Source organism: Molothrus ater, chromosome 4 (assembly GCF_012460135.2).
Source record: "Molothrus ater isolate BHLD 08-10-18 breed brown headed cowbird chromosome 4, BPBGC_Mater_1.1, whole genome shotgun sequence".
Lineage (NCBI taxonomy): Eukaryota > Metazoa > Chordata > Aves > Passeriformes > Icteridae > Molothrus > Molothrus ater.
The window spans coordinates 61,628,793-61,642,209 of record NC_050481.2 but is presented as its reverse complement, the minus strand read 5'-3'; the positions used below and the strand labels follow the sequence as shown (position 1 = coordinate 61,642,209).

Sequence of the window (13,417 nt, the reverse complement as noted above, 5' to 3'; positions counted from 1 at the left end):
GGCTCTGAACAACAAATGAACTCGTCAAGGTCATGCATTGGTAAAGGCTGGAATGAACATGGACTTCTTTCAATCCCTTTTGTGCTGGCAAACAAATGTCAACCCTTTACACCAGACAAGATACCACAGTGGGACTGTAGCACAAGTCTACATAAGAAACTAGATAAAAGAGCTTTGTTTTCTACAGAGAGATGACAGATAAAATATCACACCATAATTTACAAAAATTGAGAGTGGCTGGCTAAAGCTGTTCTCCCACAACACACTGAAATTAATAAAGAAGGATATATTATGGAGACCCTACAGCAACCTTCCCATTAGTTGATCAGAAGATCAGAGATACATGGCAGAGATGCAGCAGGCCTTGTGTTAGACCCATGTAGTCACAGCAGCAGAGGTAATGGCGATATAAAGGCAAAGAAATTCTGCTTTCTTAGCAGCTAGTGCAACCTAAAGTGCCTTTGATCACCAGAGGAGTTTTTGAAGCCTAGTTGGCTCTTCCTTCAGAGCACTGTTCTGTACAATGGAGGAATTTACTTTATGTTGTGGTCACACAGACAAAGCAAGAAGCACGTGATACAAATTGTGAAGTATGAATGGAAAGGGAAACATAAAAAAAAAATATTTGATTGTGATTGTTAATAATAATGGCCAAATGAAAATGTGTGTGTATATATATATACATATATAAAAATGACCACATATAAACAAATATATATAAATATATATAAAAACATAAATATATAAATAAACACATATATAAATCATATATGCATATGTTTTTTTATATGTAACAAGTACCAAGTAAATATATACATATGTGTTATATGTACACATACATATTGATATAAAGATTTTTCCCCTTAAATTATTAGAACTTGAACAGGCATCCAAAAGTTGGTCTATTGATAGCTTTTTTTATATATTTACCTGAACCGGAGTCAGCTAAAGTCACTAAGACCCAGTATCCTCCCCTCAGAAAGAAACTGATGTTGTGTGCATTCAGGGCCTGCTTTATAGCTGCTATTCTCTGAAAATACAACAGAGAGAATGTCAGATGTCTTGTGCCCTATTCCACTTTGAGACACTCAATGTTTTAAAAAGGAAAACTTCTGGTTCTTTAAATGGTGAAAGCACTTGTCAATGATAAGCTGAAATCTAAAAGAAATTCAATATTTAAAAATCAAGCAAAACTCCAGAAGACATAAAAGCTGAAAACATCTCAATTTTATAGCCAAATCTTTCTTTTTGATTACCCAAGTCTTTACATTTACCCAGTATGAGGCAGACAGCAAGCAATTTGCACGTGCTATTGGGTTTACCTGGGTCATAACTCACACAATGCATAATCCATATTAAAAGCCCCCTTTCTTCTAACTTATCAGAAGAAAACCTGTGATGTCACTTTGGATTTTTTGTCATGAAAATTAACTACTATTTAATAATGAACTGCATGTCATAATTTACCTTACCTCCTTACCTATAAGGGAATGAATTCCATTTATAGCTAATTTTTAACAATACTCCATAGAAATAGATATATTCATTCATGTGGAAAAAAAAATCAGTATTCCTCCCATTTTCCTCCAGTGGATAGAGCAAAGTGAAATATGGTCTTTCATATTTTTATGGAGCAGAACCATTAAATATACCCTCACATCCTAACCCTGGATGACAAATTGTCTGAATTATACTTTCTACTTGCTTGTGTCTTCAACATGGTCAATTTTCTAAAAGATCAAAGCTAGTTTTATACTCTATGCCTTATAATTTGGGACACGACTTCCCAGAGGATGCCAAATTAGAAATTTGCTTTATGTCCATGAAACCTTCACAAGTAACTCCTTTTACGATATTATCAATTATGGTGCTCATCTTTGACAAGCTTTTGAAGTACAATGGATAAAAATTCCTGTAGTCCCTCTCATATTATGGACAGACACTATACAAAAGTTCAAACATCGTCATTCTTTTTGAGGAATATCTAACTTCTGAAGCTATTCCACTGACTTTATTAAATTTTTTTTATGTGGGAATGACTCAACATAATGGTGAAGTGAGCATGGCTTCAGTTATTTCACAAGACAATTGCAGCAGGTAGCTCTTAAGTATTTATCTTGTTGCCTAAAGCCTGAAAAGAAAATGGACATGAAATCTTCACTTAGGAGTTAGGAGTAACTCCTCCTTAGGATTAGGAGGCTTTAAAGTGATGCTGCTATCAATGAATAAAATTTCTTTGTATCAATCCAGGGTCATTCATGAGTTCATGGTGTACAGTGCCAGAGAGACAACTACTTTAGGTTAATCTGACTTACAGCCACTAAATGAAATTTATGAGCTCCATAACTTCTGATTCTTCATATTTTCCTGGCAGGTTCGTAAGGAACCCAATATTTGGTGTGGTTTTTGCTTAAGTGATTAAGACTTGTTTCTTATTTAACTCCCCACTGCTGGATTTGAACCCAAGTCTAAATGAACATGTCCTCAGGTCCTCAAGTCAAAAATTTGAATCTCATGTGAATCCAACCAAAGGTTCTGGCTTACTTATTTCACTGAAAGACTAATGGTTTTTTTCAGTGCTCATGGGGTTTTTTCCTGCCCCAAGATATTTATTGAGCTCCTCTCTAGACTTCTTAAGTGTAAGGTTCGTATACCAGCATTTGAATTTTTCATCTTCTTTTTTTACATCCTTTATGATGACAATATTTGAACATGTCAACACAATGGCTCCTGCATTATAAGAATGTAAAAGAATGAAAAATAATGACACTGTTTAAACTCTTACCCACTTCTACATCTTGGGTTCTGACTTTCCCTTTTTGCCAAAGCAATTCACTGGGAATTTTCATGAAGTAGTTTGTCTGGATAGAAAACTTCCTCAGAGCCCCTGCCTTCCAGATTATAGTTTAATTACATTTTAATTGACTCTTTCAACTGGACTCATCCCACCTGACATTAGACATGCAGTAGATCTGCATAAATTAAGCAACCAAGTCTTCTCTGGAGTCAATAATTAGAATGGAATACTTTTGAAAATTCTCTGTTCTTGAAAGCAGGTTAAATTACAGCTTTTATTTCTCCCTGCATATATTTGAAACAAAAAAGGGCTCTTGTCAGAGTGAAATAAAATTTCAGAATTTCCAAAGGGCTCCTCCTACTGCACTGACAGCTTTCTTACCATCTTTGTTATTGATGGCTACTTTTATCAGTAATGATTCATATTCTACATGACTAACCTAATATACAGCATCACATCCCAACACTCCATGTAAAGCACCAATAAAAACTCCAGCAAGCAGCTGTTCCTTGCATGAGCAAGAAATTATTGCCTTTAATCTTTCTGAAATAATGTAATATTCCCAAATCTAAAAGGTTTTCAGCGAAGAACAAAGAGGTTCTCTTTAAGAAAAGACATTTTATAACTATGTCTAAGTTAAAGGTATCAGGGACACCTCCTCGAAATGTGCAGAAAACATTCTGCATTGCTGAATCCTCACAAAAGTGTCACAACTCTGACTTTGAGAACTGGCATGAGCAGTGTGACAAAGCACATCTTTTCACTGATTCATGATACAAATCTTCAAGATTCTCTTCTAGTAACAGAAGGGAATGTAAGGAATCTTTAAACATATGACAACATGAGTATTTTCCTGCTGACTTACCCGAAGCTATTGCTTCTAAGTTTATTTATATAGGATATATTTTCAGGATATTTCTCAAGTAACAATTGATTCTGATATAACACATTTTATCAAAATTTCTGCCATTCAAGTCTAAAGCAACAAATCTATATGCACATATCAATAGCTAAAACAATGTCTATTAGCAATAATATAAAACCAGAAATGCAGGCAGCTGTCACAAGAAGACTGGCTGTACATCTCTATAGCACTCTACAAAACAGTCAGTGTTGAGATGTGAGACTGCTGTACCTGACTTATCATCACAGCACAGCAAAGGCTGCTGTAATTGCTCCTGTCTCCCTTGTTCCTGCTCCAGCCATGGGTCTGACCTGGTTCATCCTAACAATGTCAGAAATGTACACATATCCTCCAGATTATATAATTATTTCCCCTTCCCCTGCTCCTCTAGTTCCAGAAAACCTTTGCAAGGTCTTACTGGAGGACTAATTACAAAACTGTGTCCTGCTACACTACTGGGACATCCTACAGCCCCACTGAATGGCAGCTTTTCCAAATCATTTGCAGCCTGGGATTGCTCCTCTTTACGCTTTAAAGTAACTCACATGATGTTTCATACACAAACATGAGAGCAACCTTGAGACAGCATTGATTTTAACTGATACTCTTTAAGCTGCCTTGAAGCACAGCACTAATATTGAAATTGAGGTTTAAAGGGAACTAATATGCATAACGCTTTGTACTGAAGTAAAATGTTTGTACAACCAAAGAATCTATCACCATTAGTTTCCTTAAATTATTGAACATATCCATTCCCCACAGGCTCAGAATAAGGAATTTCCTTTAGAAACTTCACCTTGCTTCCTCAAGAAATGTACATTTTCAAATAATTTTGAAGTGGTAATATTCCCCTGGCTGAAAGCCTCAGTTCATGAATGTGTCTCTACAAAAGAAACAACCTGCAAAAATTAACTAATTCATGACATATAATCAGGAATTCAGACTCCCAGGAATTCTCACTGTGATTACATGGGAGAACAGTAAGGGTGTCTGCCAAAAAAGTAGAAAGCTTTGTGCACTCACACATTTTAATGATAGACACCTGTTAAAGTACTTGGACAACTTCAACATACTCCTTTGGACCTTCCAAAGTATATCTCATGAACTCCAAACACAATCTATTTGGTTTATGTTAACATGAAGAGCTTTGTCTTGCCTACTTCCCCAGCTCTTCAGAGATCGTGACCTTGTCTCAGAAAACTGTAAAATGCCCCTCAAAGTTAAGGATACCTTACACTGATTCTTTGTAACTGGCAGGGCATGAACTGCAAGGTACAGGAACAGGATCTGTTTATTCTCTATCACAGCAAAAGGACAAATACAATATATTGTAAGTGTCAAACAGTCTTCTGGTTTTCAACTGGCATGAAGTCTTTTACTATGGAGGAAACATTGCTTGAAAACAACTAGGGAGAAACTAATGTCTGATTTTCAATCCTGTGTTCACTAAATTTGTTTTGTACCAATTCACAACGACATTTTCTTACAAGGGCAGAAAATACTTGCTTGATGCTCTTCACATTATGGGTCAATGACTAAGGTTCTGGGTTTGTTTGGACCTGAAATCTAATTTCCTTCTGAAGACTGTGCAGAGACTTTGCTCTACTGGATCTTCACAGAATGACAAGCATCACTGCTGTTTCTGTTTAAAAGACAGGCCAATATTAAATACTCTTGAGAAACACACTAATACCAGAAAGAAGTAGATTGTGCTGGTCTGGACACTGTCAAACACAGCAGACATAGCTGCTGTAGCATTCACATGTATCTTGTCAGATGGGAGTGAGATCTTTACGTAGGCAGGGATCACCTCTTAATTTCATATAAAGGCAATGAGAGTACAGCCACTCTTTGCAAAACAGGATGAAGGCTGTCCTAGGCAGATGTGCACTGCTCTGGTTACCTTATCACTTGTTATGCTTCTCTTCTTTTTTGGTTGATTTGCAGGTAGTAGCACATGCAAGTCAGCAGCTGTGGGCAGACCAGGCTTCACAACTGTCATGAGTGTTTCTTCAGGTATACTGGTCTCCTGTGAAGACAACAAAGACACACTTTGTGTTTTATATAGAATACATAAGTAACTCCACATATGGCTTTTAGACTTCATTGTTCAGATCCTTAATATCTAAAGGGAATTCCACTAGAAGCTGAAATATGAACAAAGCCAAACATAAATGTACTGAAATGTGAGTTGCTCTTTGAATATTGGAAGACCTAAGTGTTGTTATCGCATTAAAGTAATTCAGTGGCATCAAGAAAAGAAGCGAAATGAGGAGGTTTTCAGGTTTTATCAAAACTCTGCAATGGCTTTGTGGGCAATTCAGACACAGTGTAGACTTAGAAGTGCATATTCATTACAGCTAACTTTAGCTTCTGAAGGTTGCTTAGGAGGGTGCTTAATGGACAGAGAGAAGTCCTTCAATGTGAGACTAAGAACACTCAGGTTCAGCTTCTGAAATTGTAATGAATACCTTCATTCCCCTGCTGAAAGTCAAGTGCACCTCTTTGTAAAACAGTTTGTGCAAATTTGGCATTTAGTCCCAAATTTCTCCATGTTTGTACAATGCAGCCACACAATTTTAGTGACCATACCCTGGGCAGTTTCCTTGGTCTTCTTCAAACAGATTCTGAGACTCCATTAAATTGTTCATATGCTTTGGTAAATGTTTTAGTAATTATTAAAATGCAAGCGTTTTTTATAGGGAAATAAAATAGTTTTTGACTGACTCTAATGGAACTCATTATGGAATGAGTTTAATTTGATAAAAGCAAGAAATTAATTTGACATCTGATAAGAATCTCAAAGAACAAAAAGCGGGAAACTCTATAAAGTCAAAAAGTTTAGAACCTGATTTGCATGACTGCAAATCCAGGAAGAGTAAAATGATTTAAAATTCCAACATTTTATAAACAATATCAAGCTGTACCTCAGTGCTACTGCCCTCATGAAAGCCAGTGTGTGCACCCTCAGTTGCTGGCAGGGTGTGTGCCTGAAGAGCTCTCGAGCCCAAAGTTTCCATGAGGTGATCTAATGCCACAGCACTACTGCATAGTTTGCACCTGATTTAACATACAGGATTCAGCTGTTCCAGATTTTCTTTTGTGAACATGCTCTGAAAAACAACTGTATAAATTTTGTGCCTATATACTATACATAATTTTCAAAGTTACAGAACAAGCATAGGAAATTCTTTCTTTATGCTTTGTTTTCACAAAAAGATAATGTCTTTTATATTACTCATTGCTTAGCTTCTAAATCTATCAAATTTAAGCTACTTAACTCTTCCTGCTTTGGAGTCAGCAGTGTTTGCTAATATGTCTCTTCCTAATCCCAGAGAGCAATATTTAGCATTAATTGCCAATTAGGCTGTGTTAGACCTAAACTGTCTGTGTTACAATATCATCGTCGACAGCTTGCACTTAAAAGTGACACTAGGCTCAAACTTGCATGAAATGTGGCTCATGAGGTTCACTTTATTATTTTGCTCTGCCTCCATTTCAAAATACCTTCTAAATGAGAATGTATTAACTTAACCTTCAAGCTTTACAACTGGTGAGGGACCATTTTATGACCAATCTGAAGGAGCACCTTTGCAAGAAGTCGCGTCACCACCCGCCCAATGTCTTCTCTCCACTCTGGTATGTCGGGGTTGTACATGTCCAGGTCCTTAGTAAACTTCAGAGGAAGAACATGAAAATTATCTAGAAAAACAAAAAGAAATAGCACAAAATAAACTAGATTGCAAAAGGGGTTTGATAGAACTAAAAGTCTCTATTTAGCGCTTTGTGCTGTGCAGCACTGCAGTATCTAGGACCCCTGCTGCTCTCTGTTGTCAGGCATTCAATTTCTTTCTGTATTTTCATCAGCACCATCAAAATTGTGCCCAAAGACTAAAGAAAGGAGGAAGAAAAGGAAACAAAGTAGATTTACATACATGCTCTAGGGTCATAATGTTCCCAATAATTTTCCCCTAGCTCAATAAGGGAGTATTAAAAAGAAGTCATTGGTTTCTTTTATTAGAAATGCTAATGTACCAATGGATTTTATTCTCACTAAATCATAAGCATGTGGGGGTTTTTACACTAGATGTTTCTGTTTTCTGTATAAAATGAACATATTACTCCATAAATTAAATATGAAAATAAGAACAGAAATTACATTACAAAGGCTAACTACTTCCCTCTTTGAAGAAAAAATAAAACAAAGGTACACCCACAATATTTCTCTGGATATTTTCAAAAATATCTGAAATACTAGAAATGGGATGATCCTCAGAAAAAAGTCTCTAAAATCTTCCCTTTCTCCCTACAGGATCCTTGGATGAAAACCTAGGGAACTTAATGCAAAGCAGGGATAGAGAACCTTGGAATGCACAAGTCAAACCTGCTTCCCCTCAGTGTTTCCAACAGAATTTTATTTAAACATGGCTTTCTTTTTCAAAAGTTTCTTTATTTTTCTGATGGCCAGTACTTTCATGCTCTTGATATCAGGACTGGCAAAAGAAGCACTGGCATGATAAAGCCATTGATGTAGTCACACTAAGACGGTTATACTTCTAAAGGTTTCTTAAAGAGCTGATGCATTTATAAGTGGTAATATAAATATTATACCCATTTATCTTTGAAAATGAGAAGGTTCATAAAATCTCCATTTAGCATAAGTGCGGGTTTTGTCATTATTTCAAAATAGTAAGTATAATAAAAGCAAAAATAACACAATCTTCTTCAGACAACAGAGATGTATCACGTCTTGTATTGCATGATAGCTGAAGGCTTTTAGCTCTGCATTAAAATAAAAGCTTTTATACTTATCACAATCCCCACATGTGACAGTACAAATACAAATTTAAATAATTTCCCAGCACTGAATTTTCCACAGTATATTCTGCCTTGTCACCACATAATAAAATACAAATAAAGCCACACCAGGACACAGAGTGGAACAAGAGCTGAAGGGTTATTTAATAATTACAGCAGAGCTATATTTGAACCAAAATCTCAGATAAACATCAAGGTAACAGTGATTTATTGTGATGAAAAGCAATTATTTGACACGGTTTTCAATGCTGAGAGCATTTTCTTTTTTTTTTTTTTTTTTTTTTTTTCAGAGGTATTTAGACTACTTTACTTACAAATTCTGGGAAACTTTCTAGTCACTGGCGAAAATACTATTTAAACACATATAGCATCTAGGAACCACAGTAACATTTAAAATAAGCAAAGTAAACAAAATGTTTGACTGTCAGCTTTGTGGAGTTATTTAGTGACTGTTCATGCCTCTAATTTTAACAATTAAATCTGGCATTAGATTTAATTTTACAATAGGTTCACTTGTGGTAGGGCTGGTTTTAGACATCCAATAAAATTACATATGAAACAAAAAAAAGGCAAAAGACTAATGTCTCACCAAAAACATGGATAACTTTTGAGTCCTGAAGCATAGAGCTCCCACAGGAAACTTGTACTGTAACTCTGACATCACCTGTCTCAGCAAACTTTGTCACCAGAAAACTCTCCAATGTAAGCAGTGGCTTAAAAAAAAAACAAAGAACAGAATTTCAGCAAGAACCATGAGAACTGTGCTGAAAAACACTGTTGTTAAAAATATCACCAAAAAAAATTTCACATAAAATTTAAAATTTTCAATATTTTATGAAATCTATCAACTACAATTTTCAATACAGAATTTTTCTTTCCTTGAAAGGATCTTATGCAATCAAGCAGCCAGATGAGGAAAATATTTCTTTTAATCAGTCAAGTATTAGGTTTTCAGTCAGATCCCACTAAAATTAATGGAGTCTGCGTGAGACTCAACAATCTCTACAAGATTATATGAAGCTACGCATTTGCCTCAAAAAATGTAGGGTATAACAGGGTCAAAAGGATTAATGCTGTCAGAGCACCAGCCCACAGTCACCTCTAAGGTGGGGCTGAGATACTCTGCTCCTTTACCACATCCTTAAGAATGACAAAACCCTTCACAAGACCCTCAGTGCCTCTTCTTGCAATGGCAAAGTCAATAGTGATGAACAGATACAGGCTGGGATTAGGGTAGACAGCACATTCACAAGAAGAAAGTTCACTGCACTTATTTGAAGCATTCCTCTGTCACACTTAGTCTGCCTCATAAAGAAAATTTCTTATCTGTTATTGAAAAAATGACCTTAAAAGAAATTAACCCAGCTATACAATAAATACTCCCCAGCAGAAATACTTGGATATTTAATGCTCTAGGACATGTTTATCCAGACTTTGATCCACAAATGAATAACACTAGATTGTTGGAGTGCTCTCAATGTTTTGATATCCTTTAAGATAACACATTTATTTTTGATATGACAGTTATTTTAGACTCACAGAAAACATTTATCTATACAATGAAAAAAACCCAAACAACCTATATATATATTTGTTCAGCACTTCAATTTCCATCACTCATGTTATTAGCTTGGAAGTGCATAAATCTAAGTTTCATTATTCATCAGTAATGATCCCAAATCCACTCCCCTCTAGAAACTGTTTTTTCCCACAGGTAATGAAGCAGAAGAAAATGTTGTTTCCCCCCCACAAAGCAAACAGTTTAAAATTAGAAAGAAAGGGACAACCTTTACTGGAAAGGGATTGAAATAATCTCTTGAAATAATCAAAACCATGTGTGTACCTGAAGATTGTTTCCTATCCACCAGTAGAAAACTGTCAAATTAGGGTTCTTAGGCAGGATGATGGCTGTCAGGTTCACCTCCTGGTTTCTCCCAATGACTGGAACCACTTCTAAATTTAAAGCCTGGAGTGGAGCTGAACAAAGTTCCAAAAATACCATTGAACAAGAATCCATCAATTTATTAACACCTCCTTCCCCAAAAGCCTCCCACCTGTTCACCATAAGGTCCTGAATTTATTTTTCCCTTCCTCCTTTCCCTTTCCTCTTTTACATCCATATTGAAAGCTATGGACATAATTGGAAAGACCTCATTTCAATTACAAAACATCCCCCAGATGACCCCAAAACCCCTCAAACCAAATCTTAAAGCAATAAGACAGATCAACAAAATGGGCTTCTCTCATACCCAGCAAATATTCCAGTTAAAAACTGGAAAAGGCAATCTCAGCTTTTTTTTTTCTTTTTTTAAACTCAGTAACAAAAGATCAAATGAATAGAAATCTAACAAGTCTCAAATTGCTAAGGGAAAATCAGAAAACTGAAAAAGAATGCTGCTGACTACTCGTTTTCATTATAAAATATCAGCTGTTAGGCTCACATAAAAAATCTCATTAATCCATGCTTTAAAATAGATCTGTACATCAGGGGAGCATTTATTTGCAAATCAAAATAGATAACCTCTGGACTCCAAAATGTGGTAAGTTTATTCCTTTCTAAACTACTAAAACCATAAACATTACTATTTGTTTAAAAGAAATGCATCATTACAACGGTTTTATCTGCTTGTGTTATGTTTATTTGTGTTATGCTGTTTCACAGTACAGTAACTGTGTTGAAAGAAAATCTTTCCCTCAGAGGTTTCCCAGTATATTTTTATAAGAATGTCTGAAGGTAAAAGCTTTTTAACAGCACAATGTGGTAACTAGAATTTCTTAATTTCTTCACCTGCACCAACTACCTGGGATACGAAACCACCGCAGAGTTCAACATTCATTCCTTACACAGAATGAATACCATCCATTTCTGTTCCATTCTAAATATTTTTTAACTCATTCAAAGGTTTTTCATCTCAGTGCAAACTTAATGGTAATTAACACTGCTCTGAAGCATTTCTCTTATTTTGTATCAGGAACTGAGTCATTGCTGGTTCACTTCTAATTTCACTTTGGCTAAACTGACTGAACTTCTGAGAGTAAGCTGTCCAAAGCCCTTTTCCACCTCACTTCACTTGGTCTGTGTGGTGCTTCATCTGAATGCAAGGCTCTATTTTACTCTGCATTTTCTCCAATAACTCTCTAACCACCTACATGAATTCAAAAAATGTTGGGTGCTTTAACAAATTATTTCTTCAGTAGCTTCCAGGGGAGTAAAAAATGCTTCTCTGGTGATCGTGTCTTGAATAAAATTCAGAAATGTTAGGAATTTCAATAAATTTGTTCCTCCTAGAAATATATTTTCCTTCTCGAAGGATCTGAGAAACTTTTTAGCTTCTGCCACAAATCTGTGTTTTCACAGAGGAAACTGATTACTTTGAGATATGGTTTTGTTCCAGAAGAAGATGACTTTCTTTTCCAAAATTTTTAGAGGCCAAGTTACTTGGTACTTGAATGATGACTGTAATTTCAGGTTTGCTCTTTCTGTATATTAAAGAGCTGAGAATAATTACTGCAAATCCTTCTGCTTGTCTCTGTTACACAGTTCCATAATGCATTTGAACAAGCTTCATAGCACTCTTAAGTGTGTACAATTAAGACTGAAGTTATATGATTTCTATTTAACTAAGTTAAAATTTCAGTAGTTTCCAAAGTTCTACACTATACAGGTCATGGTTCCATGAAAAATAAAACGCATGCAGCATATGTATTAATGGATGTATGCAGTTCTTCTTTAGTTCTTTTTATTCTGAGTTCTTGGGCCTCTACAGTTGCCTACTCACATTTATGCTAATTCTAATTTCTAATTTGTCTTGCAGTTCATTAGAAAGTTTTAGATTGTTTAATCTGGATCAGAAAGTATGATTTGCCTGACAGGCTAAAATTCTCATAATTGTCCTGCATTAAAGAGTATCACATAGCAACCTGGCAGAAGTGGAAAGATTTCCTCTTCCATTTCCCTCTGAAAATATTCCCTGGGAATAATTCATCAGTTGAAGACTGCTGACTCCTGAAAGAAGAATTCTACAGAGACCCCTGCTTTCATGGTATTCCATAGTGAAAAATGTCCCTTAATGGCTATCAGTGTTTCACTAGAACGTAGAAATTGCAGTTTAATTAGTGCCAACTAATTTCCTCAAATCTTGTAATTTACCTAAAAAAATTAAACAGAGCAAATCGCGGTGAAAGCATTTCCTCAAGCAGGCTGTGTAACACACTTCCATGAGTCTGCCAGTCCCTGTGCAGCATTCAGGGGCAGGCTCAGGCAGGAATCACATCTGCCTCAGTGCCCTGCTGCCTCTGCACTTCAGCACCAGTCCCCTAATGCACCAATCATTTACTTGTGTAAAACAACTCTGCTTTCTGCAATTTTAAAATCTGCTGCATAAAAGAGAATCAACATCTTTTAGTTTTACTGTTTATTCTAACATAGGCCATGTTAAAAGCACATTTTGAGAAAGTCTTCTGCTTTTCATCAGGCCTTGCTACTGCTTGTCATTCTCTGAAGGGTTAGAAGTTATTCTTGGAGAGAAGAATGTCACACAGAGTTTTTTCCTGTTCATTGCTTGTATAGATCTACTATTTCTTTGCCTACTCCACTTCTCAGCACCTAGAAGCTTCTCAAATGTAACAGTGAAGCCCTAAGTAATTTATCTGAGCTCTTCGGAGGTGTCAAATGATTTAAGAAACAAACACAACAAAGAAACAGATAATGAAACTGAGTTGTAAAATTTGATTCTGATTCTTTATGCTCGATACAAACAGGAGACTGGTCTTTAGCATGAATGTGTTTGCCTTTGTCTGCTACTCAAAGAAGAACTGGAAACTCTGAACTCAAGAACGCTGACTAGCAAAATACAAAAATATCAGCAGTCACTAGACAAGCTGACATAAAGCAGATG

At 35.9% G+C, this 13,417-nt stretch overlaps 1 protein-coding gene across 3 annotated transcripts in view; it reads right to left on the bottom strand.

Moving 5' to 3' along the window:
- Positions 1–13,417, bottom strand: part of SORCS2 (sortilin related VPS10 domain containing receptor 2) — a 536,859-nt gene that overhangs the window by 22,518 nt on the left and 500,924 nt on the right. For all 3 annotated transcript variants that reach the window (XM_036381659.2, XM_036381658.2, XM_036381660.2), the window contains exons 20-24: positions 10,363–10,496; positions 9,109–9,232; positions 7,291–7,403; positions 5,605–5,730; positions 931–1,030 (exon numbers count right to left, since the gene is read on the bottom strand). In XM_036381659.2, coding sequence (XP_036237552.1) covers positions 931–1,030; positions 5,605–5,730; positions 7,291–7,403; positions 9,109–9,232; positions 10,363–10,496 — 597 coding nt within the window. The remainder of the gene's footprint in view (positions 1–930; positions 1,031–5,604; positions 5,731–7,290; positions 7,404–9,108; positions 9,233–10,362; positions 10,497–13,417) is intronic.